The 18261-nt window shown below is 39.0% G+C and overlaps 1 protein-coding gene across 1 annotated transcript in view; it reads right to left on the reverse strand.

Moving 5' to 3' along the window:
* Positions 1-18261, reverse strand: part of SLIT3 (slit guidance ligand 3) — a 796928-nt gene that overhangs the window by 106328 nt on the left and 672339 nt on the right. Inside the window, exons 24-25 of the mRNA XM_077823869.1 lie at positions 12828-12899; positions 4614-4777 (exon numbers count right to left, since the gene is read on the reverse strand). Of these exons, the coding sequence (XP_077679995.1) occupies positions 4614-4777; positions 12828-12899 (236 nt within the window). The remainder of the gene's footprint in view (positions 1-4613; positions 4778-12827; positions 12900-18261) is intronic.

The following is an 18261-nucleotide window of genomic DNA, read 5'->3' on the forward strand; positions in this document are numbered from 1 at the left end:
AAAATAGAAACACACGAATACTTGAAACAAACACAGACGCTAGACACCACACACTCAGGCATCTACACCAAAGAGAACTTATGGCTTCCTGTGTAAACACAAAAATTACCCAAATTTAAAAACAAGTATTTGTTTACTGGACCTGAACAGGTCATCTGCAGGGCAAAGCAATCAAATTGTCAAGGAAGCTCCATCGGAGTAGTTACTGTCTGCTGTGTCCACCTCTAGCATGCAATTGGGTACTAAATCAATCAATATTATAGATCTGTTAAGATGTTAATAAAGATAGGCAAATTTGGAAATGTGAAAATAAAACTGACTTTGTAGTCACTAACTTACAAATATTAATGACTCAAATGGTTTTAAAATGTAAAAATGGTCAAAAGACGCTAATTTATTTCAAGCAGTGAAGGTCTTAAAGAACTTTATTTCCTTTAAAAGAAAATATTTCTTTTAAGTGCAAGGACTCCTCAAAAGTACCGGCGATCAGTAATAAATTTTAAATAACTTAGGACAGACCAAGCACATAAGATATGGGTGAGGAGGGTTGAAAAGTATTTCACTAAAAGTTGGTAAAATCTGTTGTTCATCGGCTGAAATCATCTAGTCCACGGTGAATTTTCATCTCTGAGTTACGTCTGAGTGAAAAACATGCTTCATGTTTGAAATACTAACAGACCCTTTCACTGATGGCTCCTTTTGGGCAGTGCAAAATTGGCAGCCAGGTGAAAAAGCAATGCCCAGGAAATAGGAATTCTTTGCTATGATTAACTGTATTAGCATTCCATCATAAAATAGTGACAAACACCTTCCTTGTGGCAGATCTGTATATGACAAATGTGTCACAACTAAAGAGAAGAAATAAGTGATGAGCAAGACAGAAGAAAACTGACTTTGTGGGCTTACATTTTAGGAAACTGTCCAGTAATTCAGTAATTCGCTATCCAGTAATATAAAAATCTATCGTAGGGTTTGCTTCTGACCTAGCAAACCCTAGCTGAGATATTGACTGACCAAATCATTATTAATATTTATTATTTACATAGCACCAACAGGGAGCAAAGGGCTTAACAGATATGTACATTGACAAGGACTCTGCCACAAAGAGCCCTCAATCTAAGAGGCAAATTCTGATGCCCTTACTCACTTGGTTACTATGCAAGTAGTGTCACTGAAGTTAATGAATTACTAGTAAAGTTAGGTGCTATTTAGTCTGAATAAGGGTATTGAACCTGGCCCTACACAAAACACTACCCAGGAAAAGGGCCCACAAAGAAAGGAATACATCCAAAAGAAGACTTTTCTCCGCCTTTTCTGCATTTGTGTGTTTTATATCTAATCCATTCCTGTCCTGCTTTTTTTTCACTTTTTTCCTATTTGCTGTAAAGTCTAGATACAACAGCTTGCCTGACTTCAGCAGAAGAGGTTAGCTTGAATGGCTGTAGTTATGTCCGTGGGTTTTTTCATCTTTATGTGCTACTCCTCTGTTGCTTCTCCCAAAAGTGAGATTAGCTATTTGGGAAAAACGAGGTGGCCCAGGAGGCAGCATGGATTATACTATACACTATATATATATATATAGTGACAGGTTCGGGCTGGATGGCTACAGGAGGGTGATTGAAGGCAAATATATTAGCCCCAGGTTAAGTAGGTCCCTTTTCCCTGGGTAAGGTAACAGGGAAGGTTCCAGTACAATCAGGAACTTTCTGGAAACAATTAAGGCAGAGAGGCTGATTAGAACACCTGCAGCCAATCAAGAAGCTGCTAGAATCAATTAAGGAAGGCTAATCAGGGCACCTGGGTTTAAAAAGGAGCTCACTTCAGTTAGTGGTGCATGCGAGAAGCTGGGAGCAAGAGGTGCAAGAAGCTGAGAGTGACAAGGCTTACTACTGGGAGACTGAGAAGTACGAGCATTATCAGACACCAGGAGGGAGGTCCTGTGGTGAGAATAAAGAAGGTGTTGGGAGGAGGCCATGGGGAAGTAGCCCAGGGAGTTGTAGCTATCACGCAGCTGTTACAGGAGCCACTGTAGACAGCTGCAATCCACAGGGCCCTGGGCTGGAACCTGGAGTAGAGGGTGGGCCCGCATTCCCTCCCATCCCCCCAACTCCCTACTTGATACTGGAGGAGTTGAACTGGACCGTGGGTTCCTCCAGAGGGGAAGGTCTCTGGCCTGTTCCCCGATCCACGAGGTGGATCAGCAGAGACTGCGGGAATTGTTCTTCTTCCTCTCCCCATGCTGGCCAGTGATGAGGCTAACTGAGTGAACGGCAGATTTGAGCCACGAAAGTGGCCAAAGTAAGGGCTGCCGTGAACCTCTGAGGCGAGAAAATCCGCCAATAAGCGCAGGACCCACCAAGGCAGAGGAGGAACTTTGTCACTATATATATATATAGCTATACACATACACACACACGCACACAGTACATCCCTATGGCATTGATCAAAGCCAATCAATGAAGGAGCTAATCAGAGCTCCGGCACTTAAGTAGCCTATTTCTTTGCCCTTGGGGGTTTGATTTATAAACCATGTAGCAAAAATGTTCGCAGTCTAGTGCAGTCCTTTCCAATAGTGCTGCAGACAAGGAGGACAATGTAATAAAACACAGAGCTGAGTCTGAACTACTTGGGCCTCAAGTCCGGTCCTGTTTGCACTATTCTGAGACAAGACGTGAACATTTGGCTTTTAGTCCAAACATTGGGTTAAACCACAATTTTGACAGAAGACACATTAATTTAGAAAGTCCTGCGTGTCATTGTTCAACCTTGTCGTGCTGTGACCAACAGGAATATGGCAATAATGAGGGGAAGGTAGTGGGCTAGAATGAAGAGATTGTTTTTATTAGGATTTAATTGCAATTGATTGTGGAGCTCCACTGACTTTACTGGGGCTCTGCACAGGTGAAGGACAGAATTCACACACAGGCAATTGCAGGATCGGGGTGTAAGTGTGCGTATGGGGGTGACAGATTGCTCTGATAAGTTGATAAGTCTTGTACATTTGTTTTGAGTGAGGGGGAGGAACATAGTGGGAGGAATCCGGAAACTCTCTCCATTCTAAGCCAGCAAACCAGCGGCTCTATTTGTCCACAGACTGCTGCTTGGTTCATGTGGTGGGTGACCTCAGGAGAATGCTTCAAGGAGAATCAGGCAAAGCAATTTCCAAATATGAGTGTTTCAAGAATAAAAAGTTAGCTACCTTTTTTGCTGCATCATATTTCAAAAATAGCTTCATCTACAAATGCCACATTTATTTTCTTCATTTTTCCTTGTGAAAGTTAGCACATTGTTGGGTGTTTATTTAGGAATATTTGTAACTCTCAGCAGTGAAATTATAAACTCAGCAAAGAGCAGAGAGGTCTGATTATGATTTGCTGTCTTAAAGCTATCATCACTTTTAAAATAACTGAATTTGAATGTTCTAGTTATTAAAAATGAAGATGGAAGGTCAAAAAAGTCAGCTCTGGTTTGGGAAACAACCTTAACTTTAGCCCATTGTCAACACTCGTCCTCTATTCAGCAATCAGTTTAATCCCAGCTGCTATACAATCATCCCGCTAAGCCAGTGACATTATTATAATTTATTATTACATATAAGTGTACATGGCACTTCATAGATAAATAACAAGATGATGTCATTTCCCCTTAATTTCCAACCACAGACCCTCTTCTCTATTACCTTAAATAGTAAATCCACTTCTTCACACTTCTGTCTTCACATATAGGCTAGCAACCCAAACATACATTTCACATTCCAAAAACAATTTTGACAGCAAAAAACACAAACATATCCCCTTTATTTGTCCACAATTTCATTAAGTCAGAAAGCCCACTCATTCTCATTCTACCTCCATATTATATACCTCACTATAACTCCTCAATCAGTTTCTCCTCATATAGCTCTTATAATCCATCACTCCAGTCATATACCTGCATCCTCTCCTGATCTTGCAACATAAAATACATCTAATACACCCAGTTACTGATCTAGAGTTGGTAGGACTTAGGGTTGGAGTTCAAGTTGTTTGTGGATCTTCAGTACAAATGTCCTTATCAAAACATATTTGCTTTCCACCTGCAACTTCTTTCCTACAGCTTTCAAACTTATTTTTATAACTATAACATTCTAATTTTTTAAAAAATGTAGAATTACTTACTGCATAAACTTTCTCTTACCCAAGTTTTTTTGGGTCTGGAAATAAATTATTTGATTAATTATCCCTAAAATGACATTCCATACAGTAATTTACAATTATATTATCTGATGTAATGACAGTGTTGCTAACTCATGTGAGATTTGGTGCTTCCCTTAAAGCCCCAACTGCCAGAGCTAAGTGATTGCATGAGAATATCAGCTTTCACTGTAAACAATGACATTTCTAGCCCTTCTGTGAGCGGAGAAAAGTTTGAAAACATGTCCCAAGTGGTCTTCAATAGCTCAGAAACCACAAGGCAAAAAAAAAAAAAAGAGAGAGCCCTAAATTCGTTTTAATATCTCACGATTGTTGAAGCTGTGGGTTGGCGATATTCTACCAATAAAGCTGTTTACACAAGATAAGCAATGACACTCAATCAAATGGTTTACAGACCTCAGCCAAACAGCTTGCTCCTACCTTTGCACTGGAAGTGATGGGTTGGTGTTGTGAGCAGCAGTCTGTCTGCCATGTCCTCTGGCCCACTGCAGCGTGCAATCCCTGGCTCTTTGTACCCTGCCTTCACCCATTCCGAAAGCCAGCGCAAACTGCAGTCACAGTTCAAGGGGTTGGTACCTAGAGCCCTGGTGATGTAAAACAATGAACTAGTTCCTTTGCTTGGAAGCAAAAATAGCCCCTCTGCCCCAAATGGCACATTTTACCCAACTCTCCACATTAAACTTTCCAAATAACTGGAAAACTTGATTCCAAAGAGCTGGAAAGAAAATCCTTCAATATTTAACAGAATTTCAATGTCTGATGTCTCCAAACAGCCCTTTGAAGATGTTTTTGGGCAAAAGTCATAATGGTAGATTAGAATTCAGCATAAAGTGGGCCATCAGATTTTCATTCTCACCTCACTGCTTCATTTGTGTTCATTCCAAGGCTTTGTCTACACTATGCACCTTTTAGCAACATGGCTGTGTCACTAAAAGGTGTGCAGTGTAGCCACTGTTTGTAGACAGGAGAGCGCTCTCCTGCCGACAAAGCTACCACTGCTCATTGAGGCTGGATATTTTGTCGGCAGGAGAGTGCTCCTGCCGACAAAGCGCTGTTCACACCAGCGCTTTTTGTCAGCAAAACTTTTGTCATTCGGGGGGGTGTGTGTGTTTTTTCACACCCCTGAACAACAGAAGTTTTGTCATTTAGTTTCCAGAGTAGACAAAACTCAAGTCTCAGTCATGAGCTTTTTATCTTCCGCTATCCCTAGAACACTGACCCCATGCCTCTCTGACTGAACATTCTCTCCCTGGCTCCTTCCTTAAGGCTAACCTCATCCAACAATCCTTCTCACACCTTTCTTCTCATCATTACTAAGCAGAGTTGAATAACTTACTACCGATCATTTATTCAAGAAATTTAGCCCATTTCCACTTGAGCGATATCTATACACACTGTTTCTCTAAATTTATTATTTTAACCTGACAAAATTCAGGTGTTGTTTGTTTGCTTGTTTAAACTCTATGGCCTGAATGATAATATTCCATGTTGAGCTGTCTTGCTTAGTTATCATTTCAAAGACACTTTTTTTTTTTATAGAAGTAACCCCACTGCAGGGAGTTGCACTACACTCATGAATAAGAGTTTGCAGTTGCTTGTTAATTGTGAAGACACATTTTCTACCTCAGAAACAGTCATCTAAATAACAAGGAAAACAGTTCAGGTCTTTTGCAGTTTCCATAGTATGCATCCGATGAAGTGAGCTGTAGCTCACGAAAGCTTATGCTCAAATAAATTGGTTAGTCTCTGAGGTGCCACAAGTACTCCTTTTCTTTTTGCAAATACAGACTAACATGGCTGTTACTCTGAAAACAGTTCAGGATAGGGTGAGTGAGTGAATTATTGATGGATATCAGCAAATAATGTAACGATTCTGTAAATGATTATTTCAATTTTTAAATGCATCTGCTTTAGTCATGGTCATGCCCATTTTTGTTTGCTTAATGAAAAAACAAGTTTTACTGGCAAAAGTTAGCAGGTGACAACTTTCAATGTCACATGCACAAAATTTTGCAGAAACCAAGTTTTAATGTTGAACATCTAGGTATTCTTGGGGAAATGCTTAGGTGCTGAGCCAATCAGGGGACAGCAAGAACACGAGGTGAGCTGTCTGATCGAAACAACGAATTTCAATTGGACTTAAGCACAAACTTGAGAACTCTTCCTGGAAAGGGCTATTTTATGAATTAGGGTCTAAAGTTGTAAAATGCATTAATGAAAGACCTCTCTTTTTTTTTTTAAACCAAGTTTTGGTTTGTATTTTTAAAACTGTAGAGATGGGTAATATCAGGCATGTGAGTTGTTACATTTCCATTTTTCAAACTACCATGAAATGCATAAAAAATAAGTAGCAGATTTCCTGTTCAATAATGAAAGTGAAATACGATCTAAATCTGCTAAAAGTAACTTTCTACATAAAAATCTTTAAGATCTGAATTGGAGATATTCAGGCAACAAGCTGAAAGAAGGAATAGCATCTCCACATGAGAGAGACAACCATTCTCCTGAACATTTTCTAAAAGGATGTCTGTTTTTCTTTGGCTTACTTTTTAATAAAAATATATAGTGAATTTATTGCTTTTTCTTTTTTTTAAAAAAGAGGGACTGGATAGCCCTCACAGACCATGCATTAATGAGGGTTCGACAAAACTCTGGGATTGCACTCATCTTTTGAAACATGACATTGCTTTCATTCCAGCCAGCAAACAGTTCCTATTAAGTTTGTGTGTGGTAGTCCGGTGATGCAAACAGCACACATGAGAAAACTGGGACTAGCTTGAGACACTCAAACCTACTTTAAGGCTGTAATCCAAGTCACACTTTAATAAAGATTCCCAGACTTGGATGGTTAGTGAAATAACCCACTGTGCCTCAGAGGCTGCTATATTTGTGAGTGTTACAGTTATTTATGGATTGCTGCCAACTATATTTAAAACATCATTGTTGGAGTTTGGAGACCAGAGTTCTGTTTCCAACTCTCTCACTGATTCATTGTGTGACCCTGGGCAAGTCACTTAACTTCTGTGTCTCAGATTTGTAGTTTTTTTTAAAACAGGGAGTTCAACCAAATATATTTCCCCTTGGCCTGGGATAAATCCCATGTAGCAGAGATGCATGTACTTGCAACCACAAGATAGGAGAATCTATTGGTTTGTTTTCCCATTTAATCAGAACTGTTTTCTTATAACCAAGGAAGGAGGCAGCACTTTCAGGGAAACAAATTTATATTAAGCTGCACTTTGCTGGACATATTTATATTTTGCTCCTGTAAAAAACAAGATAAACCAAACCAACAACCTAGAATAACAGTGTGTTCAGTTTGGCTAATTTGTAGAGTGGTTCAGGTCTTGTGCTAGGCTAAACCAGTGGCTCTTAACCTTTCCTGTACCCCTTTCAGGAGTACGATTTGTCTTGCATACCTTAAGTTTCACCTCACTTAAAAACTAGTCGCTTACAAAACCAGACCTAAAAATAAAAAAGTGTCACAACAAACTATTACTATTACTGAAAACTGCTGCTTTTCTCATTTTTACCATATAATTATAAAATTATAAAATAAATCAATTGGAATCGTGTGTGTGTGTGTATGTGCCTTTGTGTGAAATTTTAGTTTGTACTGACTTCACTAGTGCTTTTTATGTAGCCTGTTGTAAAACTAGGCAAATATCTAGATGAGGTGATGTACCCTCTGAGACTTCTGCACACCCATTGAGAACCACTATGCAAGGGTATACTCCCCTCAGACATTTTTTTTTAAAAAATACTAGTTGTTTAGGACAATCTGATTCAAACCAAAGGCAAAACACTGTTTCTTTAAAAAGACATTAGGGATAGGTCATCTCTGGCCAGGATGATTTAGGGATAACTCCACCAGAGACAGGGAAATCACCCCATCTCATCCTTCGATTTGCTAGCAGAGTTTTAACGAGAGGCTCTCCCGTAAGTTGCCGTGAGTCCCATCCAAAATACCACTGTGTGAAGTGTGAAATAAATGCAACCTATTTTTCCATTTCAATGAGGCTGCAGCACAAACAAAAGAAATGCATCCATGTTGGAGGTAAGACCCACATGAAACAGATGCAATGGCATCAAGCCAGGCCATTGAGCCCATGTACCTCACAATTAGGAGCAGGAGGAAGAAAGAAAACAAAATCCTGCAAAGACTGGGGTTTTCAAAGAAGCCTAACAGTGGTAGGTGCTCAACTCCCATTTAGCGGGAATTGTCTGTCCAACTCTCCTAAGCTCCTGGAAATCCCAGCCAAAATGTGAGCGCTTGACCAAAGGCAGTTTAAAAAAATCAGCTTTGAAGAAACACACATTAGAAGTCTATGGAGTTACTTTTTTGAAAGCAATGTAGGGTTTTAGCCATGTAACTCTCTTATTTTAATAGACTAAAACACTGTAAACTGATCTGGGCATTTAAACGTATCAGAATCTACAGAGGTTTTGACTTGGAAAGAATTATTACAGCGTTGATGCAAATTGCTTTTTGAATTTTAGCTTTACCCCATGAATCAGACTACAAATCATTTTTAAAAACAATGTTTTGAACTCAAGCTTCTTTTGGATAAAAACGTTCAGACAGGATATTAAGAAAGGAAACCCCACTAAATTTGTTGATACATTTCTATGGGAGTGACTAATGAAACAACTGTGCCCTAGACAGACTCAACTGTAGAGTTCATGGGTTCAATCCTAGCCAGGGCTCATTCATCAAAATTAAATGCGTACAGCAGCAATGCCTGAAAACCCCCAAATCCAGCCCCTTTTGTAGCTCCATTGCTTACAATGGAAAAACTCCAGGGATGACCTTTTGACCCCCTCTGCAATGCGTTGGCCCACTTGTGCAAGGCTAAACAAAACCCTACATTTCAAAGTTCGTCTAGAAATTACAGTTAACCATTTAGCACTGGACAAACCCCAACACACACAAGGTGAGAGGGAAATCACAAAATGAACATTGAAACATCCAGGTTAATCAATCTCTCTAATGCAGCTTGAAGATGAATCTGCTATATAAATGCTAGGAATAATTTTGTTCCATAAGATGTATAAATTAAGAAGTGTATTTTTTACTTTCCACTAATTTTTATGTACCACAGCATGCTTGCTTCCACTCACTTCTCCTTTTATTTCTTTGGTCAATATAGCAAAACAATTCCTGGAGGTTAATCATCTCATACTGCTATGAAACACTAAAGGTCTTTGCAACGAAGAGCAGATTTTTTCCTCTCTCAGACTTAAGTATTTCTCATTGAAGGGCAATTAAAATAACTATAGGTGAGATGAACTAGAGATAGAGAGCACTGTGGAGGGCATAGTTTATTTTTATAAGTATCTAACATGAGCTTGAGTAAACAAGAGATGAATCAACAGGGACATGAATCTGAGCTGTTTATGTACAGAATATATGTCTCTCAGACATATTTTTAATAATGTGTCCTTTACCATGCTTTTGATAAACTATCTGGGTCAAGACCTCTCCAGGCAGTGGTAACGGGTAGTCCACTGGGTCAGGTAGTTTTGGATGTGGGTAGCATGCACAGGCACTGAATGAGTTCATGGGAGATCTCAAGCTTGCTTTGTCAACTTTAAGGCTGCTCCTACCTTATCAAATTTAGAGCCTTTTTTAAAGCACTAGTATAGGAATTAGCGTAGATAAAGCTCAGACATTTTTATCATGGTGTCAGAAAAAAACTAAATTTACTAGTGAAGACAAGCCTCAGTTGGAGAGTATTCGGGATCGTTACAGTATACAGGCACAGATTCTGTACAAAAAGAGTATGTGTGTATTCCATAGATAAACCATCCTATCTCTCTCTCTATATATACACATACACCTTTCAAAAAGCTACTTTAAAAGAATGTTACGTTTGCAAAGCAATTTTGGTGAAAATCTTTCCCCATGATTTGAGCAGCTTTGGAAAGTAGAGTAGGCTAGACCTGAGTTTTTAAATTTCCAATTTCAAACCATATTACAGCTGCAGCAAAAGGCTTTGATCAAAAAAAAAGAAAAATTTTGTCTACACTAGAGAACCGAACCTTTGCAATTTACAATGGTCCATTTGAGCCATCGTAACTTGTAACAATGCTGCGTGTCCACTAACCGTTCTGGCTAGGCTAAACCTGTTCAACTTTTTAACACTCAGCATCTCCTCCCACCCTAGGAATACCATTATAAGTTCCACTATTTACTATGGATTCACACCGCCAGCAGAGAAAGTGTTTCTCACATGTAAAATTGTGTTCACTCACCAGATATATGAAATTGATGCACGGCACTTTTTTGTTCCATTTATCTGAAAATGCCACAGCTACAGACTCTCTCAGTGATATGTGAATCCCAGAGAGATCTGTCAGTGTTCATAAAATACATTATTTTAAATTGCTCGTGGCATTATTGGTGAACTCAATTTCTTCAACTGTGTCAAAGACACTGGTCCTCCTAGAATTACAGAAGGCAAATGTTTCTTTAAAGAAACAGCCAAGAACAATTGCACGGTAGAACTTAATTGTTCACTGAGCAAATTATACCCTAGACAGGTCTTAATTATTTTATGGATGCTACTTATTACCATTCATTTGAGCTTTGTGTACTTTACACTGTCAGCAGCACATACTTATAAACAGAGGGGCTACATTGACTGTGCTGGGCCAAAGGGGATTTTATGACTCTCTAGGGTGAACAGTTTACCTAAGAAAGCTGTGCCTGCACTTAATGTAATGTAAACTCTGAAGAAAACCCAAACAAATGGCACATGACATGTTTATCATTTCAGTTCTAAATATACCCTTAGAGGCCAGCTTCCCCGTTTGGAAGGTGTCACTGAATTTCCAAGTAGAGACAAAGGAATTTGGTACAATGACCCTGAATTCATCCCCAGACAATGCATAGAATGAATTTACTATACTATGAACACAGCATAGAATACATTTTGTGTATAACAGATATTTGTACTTAAACATTTTATCTATCTTAGGTACAGGCTAAAGTTTGAGATTTGGATCTGAAGCTGAATTAGGGTTAAAGCTCAGGTTCAAATTCATGTAAAATTCTGTTGAAATCCCTTGAATTGTTCATAAAAGATTTTGTCCCAAATAGTAACACTTAGTAAGTATCACTATCTCTTATTTTGTAAGGGGAAACTGAGGCATAACAATGTTAAGTGACTTCTCCCACAGAAACCTCGAAACTGGGACTAGGATCCAGGTCTAGAACTGAGCAAACATTTAATGTTTTGGTCCATTGGTAGCTCTGGAAAAAAAAGTCAATTTTTTTGTTGTTGTTTCGGGTTCAATAAAACATTCATTTCAAGTTGGAACTTAATTCAAATAAAATAAAATTGAAGGAAATTTTGAAACAAAACATTTTTGAAGGCATTATTGTTTAAAATAAAAAAAATTGAAACATTTCATTTTAAAAGGATCAGAACAAAGCATTTCAATCTTTTTGGATTCTTTTTTCCCTGATCAAAACAATTTGGCAAATTTATCACAAATTTGCAAAATGTTTCTATCAATGTGAATATGCATTTTAAATATTGCCCAGGTCTCCTGACTGCCAGGACATGCCAGTCTGATGCCTTATTCATTGGACCATGCTACCTCCCATCCTGAATAATGGAAATTTCAAGAAATCTGTTTTTGCAAACTATTTGAACACCCAAGTCACAACTGGATCTGAACTCTGGATTTGGCCTGAAACCAAATCATAGGAAAAATAACAAGATGTCCTTGTGGCACCTTAGAGACTAACAAATTTATTTGGGCATAAGCTTTCGCGGGCTAGGACCCACTTAATCAGATGCATATATTTTTCACTCCATGCATCTGATGAAATGGGTTCTAGGACTCCTCGTTGTTTTTGCTGATACAGACTAACATGGCTACCAGTCTGAAACAAACCACAGAAGTAAGTTTAGAGCCTGACAAATCAAAAGTAAAAGATGACAGATTAAAGTTTACCAATTTTGGTCCATCTCTAGGTGAGTGACTGGTCCAAGGCCATTAAGGAGGGAAGAAAGTGAGGAAAAAACTAAAATAAACATTTGGATTTTCTTCTCACTTGAAAAGAGCAAATATATTTCATATATATGGATAGTGTGTCATTTTTAGAACCTATTTTATATGTATGTTTGGAATGAAATACACAAAAAGTTCACTTTCATTATTAGTATATGTGAATTATTAGTTCATGTACAAGATACTATATTGACAAAATCCAGTATGTAAAACATGAGATATCTATTATGCACAGAATCCACATATAAGTTACTTAATGTTTTGGTGGGTGGCTTCCTGTCTCATGCTCAGGCTTCTGTACCATCATGCTCTCTAAATTTCACATGCAAAGTACTAGATGCTGGGTCTTAGCACAAATGCCATAAAAGAGGAAATCTTCATATTATTCGTTCAATTGTTTTTCCTAAGAAAATGTTTTGAGAATAAATAACAAGTAGTCCAAGCATTTATTTGATTTAATTTGAACAGAAAATGTCTGAATAAAGACAGTAAAATGCAGAGAGAAAATGGACACAAATCAGAATAGCTTAGAAACTAGATTAGCAGCATAATCTACATTGTGTTAGTAAAATAACACAGTCAAAAACATTAATTCAGAGCAAGGGTACTTACAGATGTGAAAGGGACACAAGGTCATTAAAAGACCCTTCGGGAACACTGGAAATATCATTACCATGAAGAGTTCTAGAGCAGGGAAAGAACAATAAGACATTAGAACACTGTATTGTCATGATCCACCCCAAATTTTGAACAAATAGTTACTTTTGGAACCAATATTTAACTGTCCCCACTGTAGAAACTCTACTAGCTTCATAACCCACCGAAGTCAGAGCTTTGTTATTTGTACTTTTACACAAAGATTTTATAAATAATGTTATCTTCTGTTAAAATGTTAATAACTTTTAATCAAAGGAAAAGAGGGAATATGAAAGATGAAATTAAACACTGACTACAGCGGAACATCAGAAGGGAGCGAGGGTCCATGTGATAGATATATTTGTAGGATCAGGGCCCACGTTCCCACATCAGTAGCAGAGTATACCAATATGCAGTGACAGACACATTTGCACTTCCAGACAAAATACTTGGAAATCAGTTCTTTGAAGAGCCTGTCCACCTTCCTAGTATGAACAGAGTATAAGCACAGTCTTTACTGGAAGGATTCTAAATGTTTCTCAGATCATTTGAAAAAGTATTTTATTCCCCACCTCTTCCAAGAACTGTATTATTTTTATTTATATGGATGTCTGGAAGAATTTTTCTGATAAATTGTGGAACATGCTATTTGAAAGGTGCTACAATAAAGGTAAGTCCTTACTCTAAATATATGCAGTTTGTATTGCATTAGTAATCAAACGCCACAATCTGGATTGAGGGATCATAGTGCTGTACAAACAAACAAAAATGCATTTCTTGCACCAAAGAGCTTACAATCAAATTGAAAGAGGTGGCCCAAAAAGTGCGTGCATCAGACTATGGGAAGGAATACAAGAAGAATCATACTGGGTCAGAACAAAGGTCCATCTAGCCCAGTATCCTGTTGTCATAAATATAAAGGGAAGGGTAAACCCCTTTGAAATCCCTCCTGGCCAGGGGAAAGCTCCTCTCACCTGTAAAGGGTTAAGAAGCTAAAGGTAACCTCACTGGCACCTGACCAAAATGACCAATGAGGAGACAAGATACTTTCAAAAGCTGGGAGGAGGGAGAGAAACAAAGGGTCTGTGTGTCTGTCTATAGTCTGTCTTTGTCGGGGATAGACCAGGAATGGAGTCTTAGAACTTTTAGTAAGTAATCTAGCTAGGTATGTGTTAGATTATGATTTCTTTAAATGGCTGAGAAAAGAATTGTGCTGAATAGAATAACTATTTCTGTCTGTGTATCTTTTTTGTAACTTAAGGTTTTGCCTAGAGGGGTTCTCTATGTTTTTGAATCTAATTACCCTGTAAGATATCTACCATCCTGATTTTACAGGGGGGATTTCTTTATTTCTGTTTACTTCTATTTTTATTAAAAGTCTTCTTGTAAGAAAACTGAATGCTTTTTCATTGTTCTCAGATCCAAGGGTTTGGGTCTGTGGTCACCTATGCAAATTGGTGAGGCTTTTTATCCAACATTTCCCAGGAAAGGGGGGGTGCAAGTGTTGGGAGGATTGTTCATTGTTCTTAAGATCCAAGGGTCTGGGTCTGTAGTCACCTAGGCAAATTGGTGAGGCTTTTTACCAAACCTTGTCCAGGAAGTGGGGTGCAGGGTTTTGGGAAGTATTTTGGGGGGAAAGACGCGTCCAAACAGCTCTTCCCCAGTAACCAGTATTAGTTTGGTGGTGGTAGCGGCCAGTCCAAGGACAACGGGTGGAATATTTTGTACCTTGGGGAAGTTTTGACCTAAGCTGGTAAAGGTAAGCTTAGGAGGTTTTTCATGCAGGTCCCCACATCTGTACCCTAGAGTTCAGAGTGGGGGAGGAACCTTGACACGTGTCTTCTAACAGTGGCAGTGCCAGATGCTTCAGAGGGAATGAACAGAACAGCACAATTTACTGAGTGATCCATCTCGTCGTCTAGTCCCAGCTTCTGCCAGTCAGAGGTTTAGGTATATCCGGCACATGTGGTTGTATCCCTGACCATCTTGGTTAATAGTGATTGATGGACCTATCCACCATGAACTTATCTAATTCTTTTTTGGCCTTCACAACATCCCCTGGCAATGAGTTCCACCGGCTGACTGTGCGTTGTGTGAAGAAGTACTTCCTTATGTTTGTTTTAAATCTGCTGCCTATTAATTTCATTGGGTGACAACTTGGTTCTTGTATTATGTGAAGGAGTAAATAACACTTCCCTATTCATTTTCTCCACACCATTCATGATTTGATAGACCTCCATCATATCCCCCCCTTGGTCATCTCTTTTCTAAGCTGAACAGTCCCCGTCTTTAAAACTCTCCTCACCTGGGACCTGTTCCATACCCCTAATAATTTTTGTTGCCCTTGTCTGTAGTTTTTCCAATTCTAATATATCTTTTTTTAAGATGGGGCGACCAGAACAGCACACAGTATTCAAAGTGTGGGCATATCATGTACTTATATAGTGGCATGCCCAATGTACGCACCCTGGAGCTGAGGCCAAACTGACCATTGAATGACACGCACCTCCCTGCACCATTGAGAATTTGGGCTTTGGGCTTTATTGGTCCTAACCAAGCCATGGACTATGCTACGTTTTCAACTACTGGCACACTAACATTTCACATATATTCAGTATCGAGATTCTAAAAAGTAATCACGGCAGAAATGGAGGGAGAACACACCAGATCTTGTAAATCTTTTCTAACGAAGAGCCAGCAAGATATTGTGCAAAGAGGGAGGAGGGGTGAAGAGGGCATCTGAGCATCTTAAAACAATATTTTATTTATTTTGCAGTTCTATTGTGGCCTGTATCCGTTAAAGAAAGTACGGTAGCTAGTCCAAAATATTTATGAACCCCTTCCTTGATGACAGGAAGAGCTGTATCTGCCTTTCACAGATGTCAAAGACAGTGATGTGCTAAGCTGCAGCAGCAGCACGCAGAATAGAAAACTGGTGTGTGTATATTTTATAATCCTTTTATGAGAGTCATTTCTTCTCTAATTTATTCTGGTATTTACGGTATGCAATGACCACCTCCTACTATTTCCTCTGGTGGCTTTATAGAGACTCACAATGTGGCAGATGAACTTGAGCTGTAATATTTATCACTTAAAAATTATCTAGGCTCCTAAATAGAAGCCAGTTATTCTCATTTAAAACAAAAGACATCTCTGGGGCTGAGTCGTCCTTCTATGTCATGTCCTTTCCCGTGCACGAGTCCCACTGCAATACTCACTAGAATTTACACTAGTGAATTACACCTTTACAGTGTTACCTTCCCAGTGCACACACAGCTGAGCTGAAGCCAAACTGACTATTGAATGACACGCACCTTCCTGAACCAGTGAGGTCCCTGGCACTGCAGTGGACATTAGGGCTCAGTGAGGACAAAGAGTGTAATTGCTATTGTCCTTCCTCAGGGTGTACATGGACGAGGAGAAGCTTTAGTTCCAACCTTGTTACCTTGCTGAGATTTGCAACAGAGAAGTCATCCATGTATGGGGATGTAGATTTCCTGGACATGCATTCTCTGCTGCTTTGGGCACCAGTACCCCCAAAGCCTTGTTTTCTCAGTGTTCTGACCCTGAAGCATCCTATTAAGTGTTTGACCCATCAAAAATAACTCGTGGCACTGACAACTTGAGCTGAATCTTCAAGCAATCCACCTCAGCAGGAAGGAGGAGCAGTCCAACACAATATCTCCAGACAGAGGACACTTACTAACAAAACCAAAAACAAGTAACTCATTGGGCCTTACCCAGCAGCCCATGCAGAGGAAATATTATTATTGGTATAGGGACTGCAAGATTGGGCCTGTTCATTAAGTGCTCAAAAGCCAGAACTGAATATAATGGCCTTGAACTAATTACCATTATAATGAGCTCACTACTATGTTATATTTCTGATCTCTGCCATTATTTTTTTGTATGCCACAAATGGGAGCTGCCTAATTTGCAGGCAATGTTGCAGTGGGAATGAAGCATTTAAGCTGATTTCCTTGGTTGTCTTAAGCCTCCTTATTTTGTAAATATTTAAATGAAAGCTGAGTTCAGCTTATAAAAGCCTGATCCCATGAGGGGCTCAACACCCACCGAAAAGCCTGGATGCAAGGGCTCCCACAGCAACCAATCCATGTTGAGGACACTCAGATGTCACTGGAGATCGTAAGTACCCTGTGTTGTGTGTCTGTATATTTTAGGTTACATTTGACCCACGTGTCTTTAAATACTTTGCCAGACATACACACACATTAGTTCTTTCCATATAAAAAAAATTAATGAAAATTAAATCATTTAAAAAGATCTGTCTACCCATGACCAGGACACTTACATTTCAATTTATGCAGGTGCCAATCAACTAAACAATACTGCATAAACTGGATATAAAAGCAAAGTGGTCCAGAGGAAGAGCAGCTCTAGGAGTTTTACAAGCACACGGTATGCTATATTTATGGGAATGTACCTTTCCCACAGTGTATGTTTTTCTATATTTACATGCACCCAACTACAGTTTACATTTCACTGTTTATCAATGATCCTGCTAGGCAGCAGTTCTGAACATGTAAAGCTGGTGGAACATTTTTTGTAACTCATTTCATGACTGGGTCGTCACGTTATTGCAAAAGTCATGCTAACGACTGGGGCCTGGATTCTGCAAACGCTTACACTGGGGCTCAACAGTAAACATGAGTGGCCCCATTCACGTCAATGGGGACTGCTCATGCGCTTAAAGTAGTGCATGTGCATAGGCACTTGCTAGATGGGTTCTGAAAAAAGGATAAAAAAAAATACAAGCGAGAGAGACAGAGAAGCTGAGCAGCACAGCCAGAGAGAGAGAGAGAGAGAGAGAGGACATGAAACATGTAACTAAATTACCCATTCATGGGTATTCTGATTTTCAGATACATATATTCTATTTATTGTTCACAGAATAAATATAAGGAAAGCAGAAGGATTTGGAAAGATACTGAATCACACATGAAAGAGGCCAGTTACCTTCAGAGGCAAGCACAGCTCAAGATGATGAAATATAGCACATATTTAAAAAAACAACCACCACCAACAACCCTGAAAATGTGGAAATTGTTTTGCTGATGTTTTCTCTTTTAAATTCTCCTGAGAACACAGATAATACATGACAATAACAGATTGCACACTGTCACTCGGAAGCACTTTCTCCCCTTTGGAGAATTGATTTTTAATAACAACATAGATGACATGTGGCAAGAGTTGTAGCTGACACCAGAGTTTTGTAGGCCTTAATAAATCAAATCAATCTGGAGGTTTCCAAATGCATAGAGCACAGACAGAGACTCTCTTTTGGGCTTCATTTCACTAATGTTGTTTTGCGCAGGACTGAGGTTCTTTTAAGATTTGATTAGCAGATCTTCAAAAAAAGCCAAGAGCCAGCATTTGAATTTTTAAAAGC

The sequence above is a fragment of the Eretmochelys imbricata genome, chromosome 8, assembly GCF_965152235.1.
Source record: "Eretmochelys imbricata isolate rEreImb1 chromosome 8, rEreImb1.hap1, whole genome shotgun sequence".
In the NCBI taxonomy this organism is placed as follows: domain Eukaryota; kingdom Metazoa; phylum Chordata; order Testudines; family Cheloniidae; genus Eretmochelys; species Eretmochelys imbricata.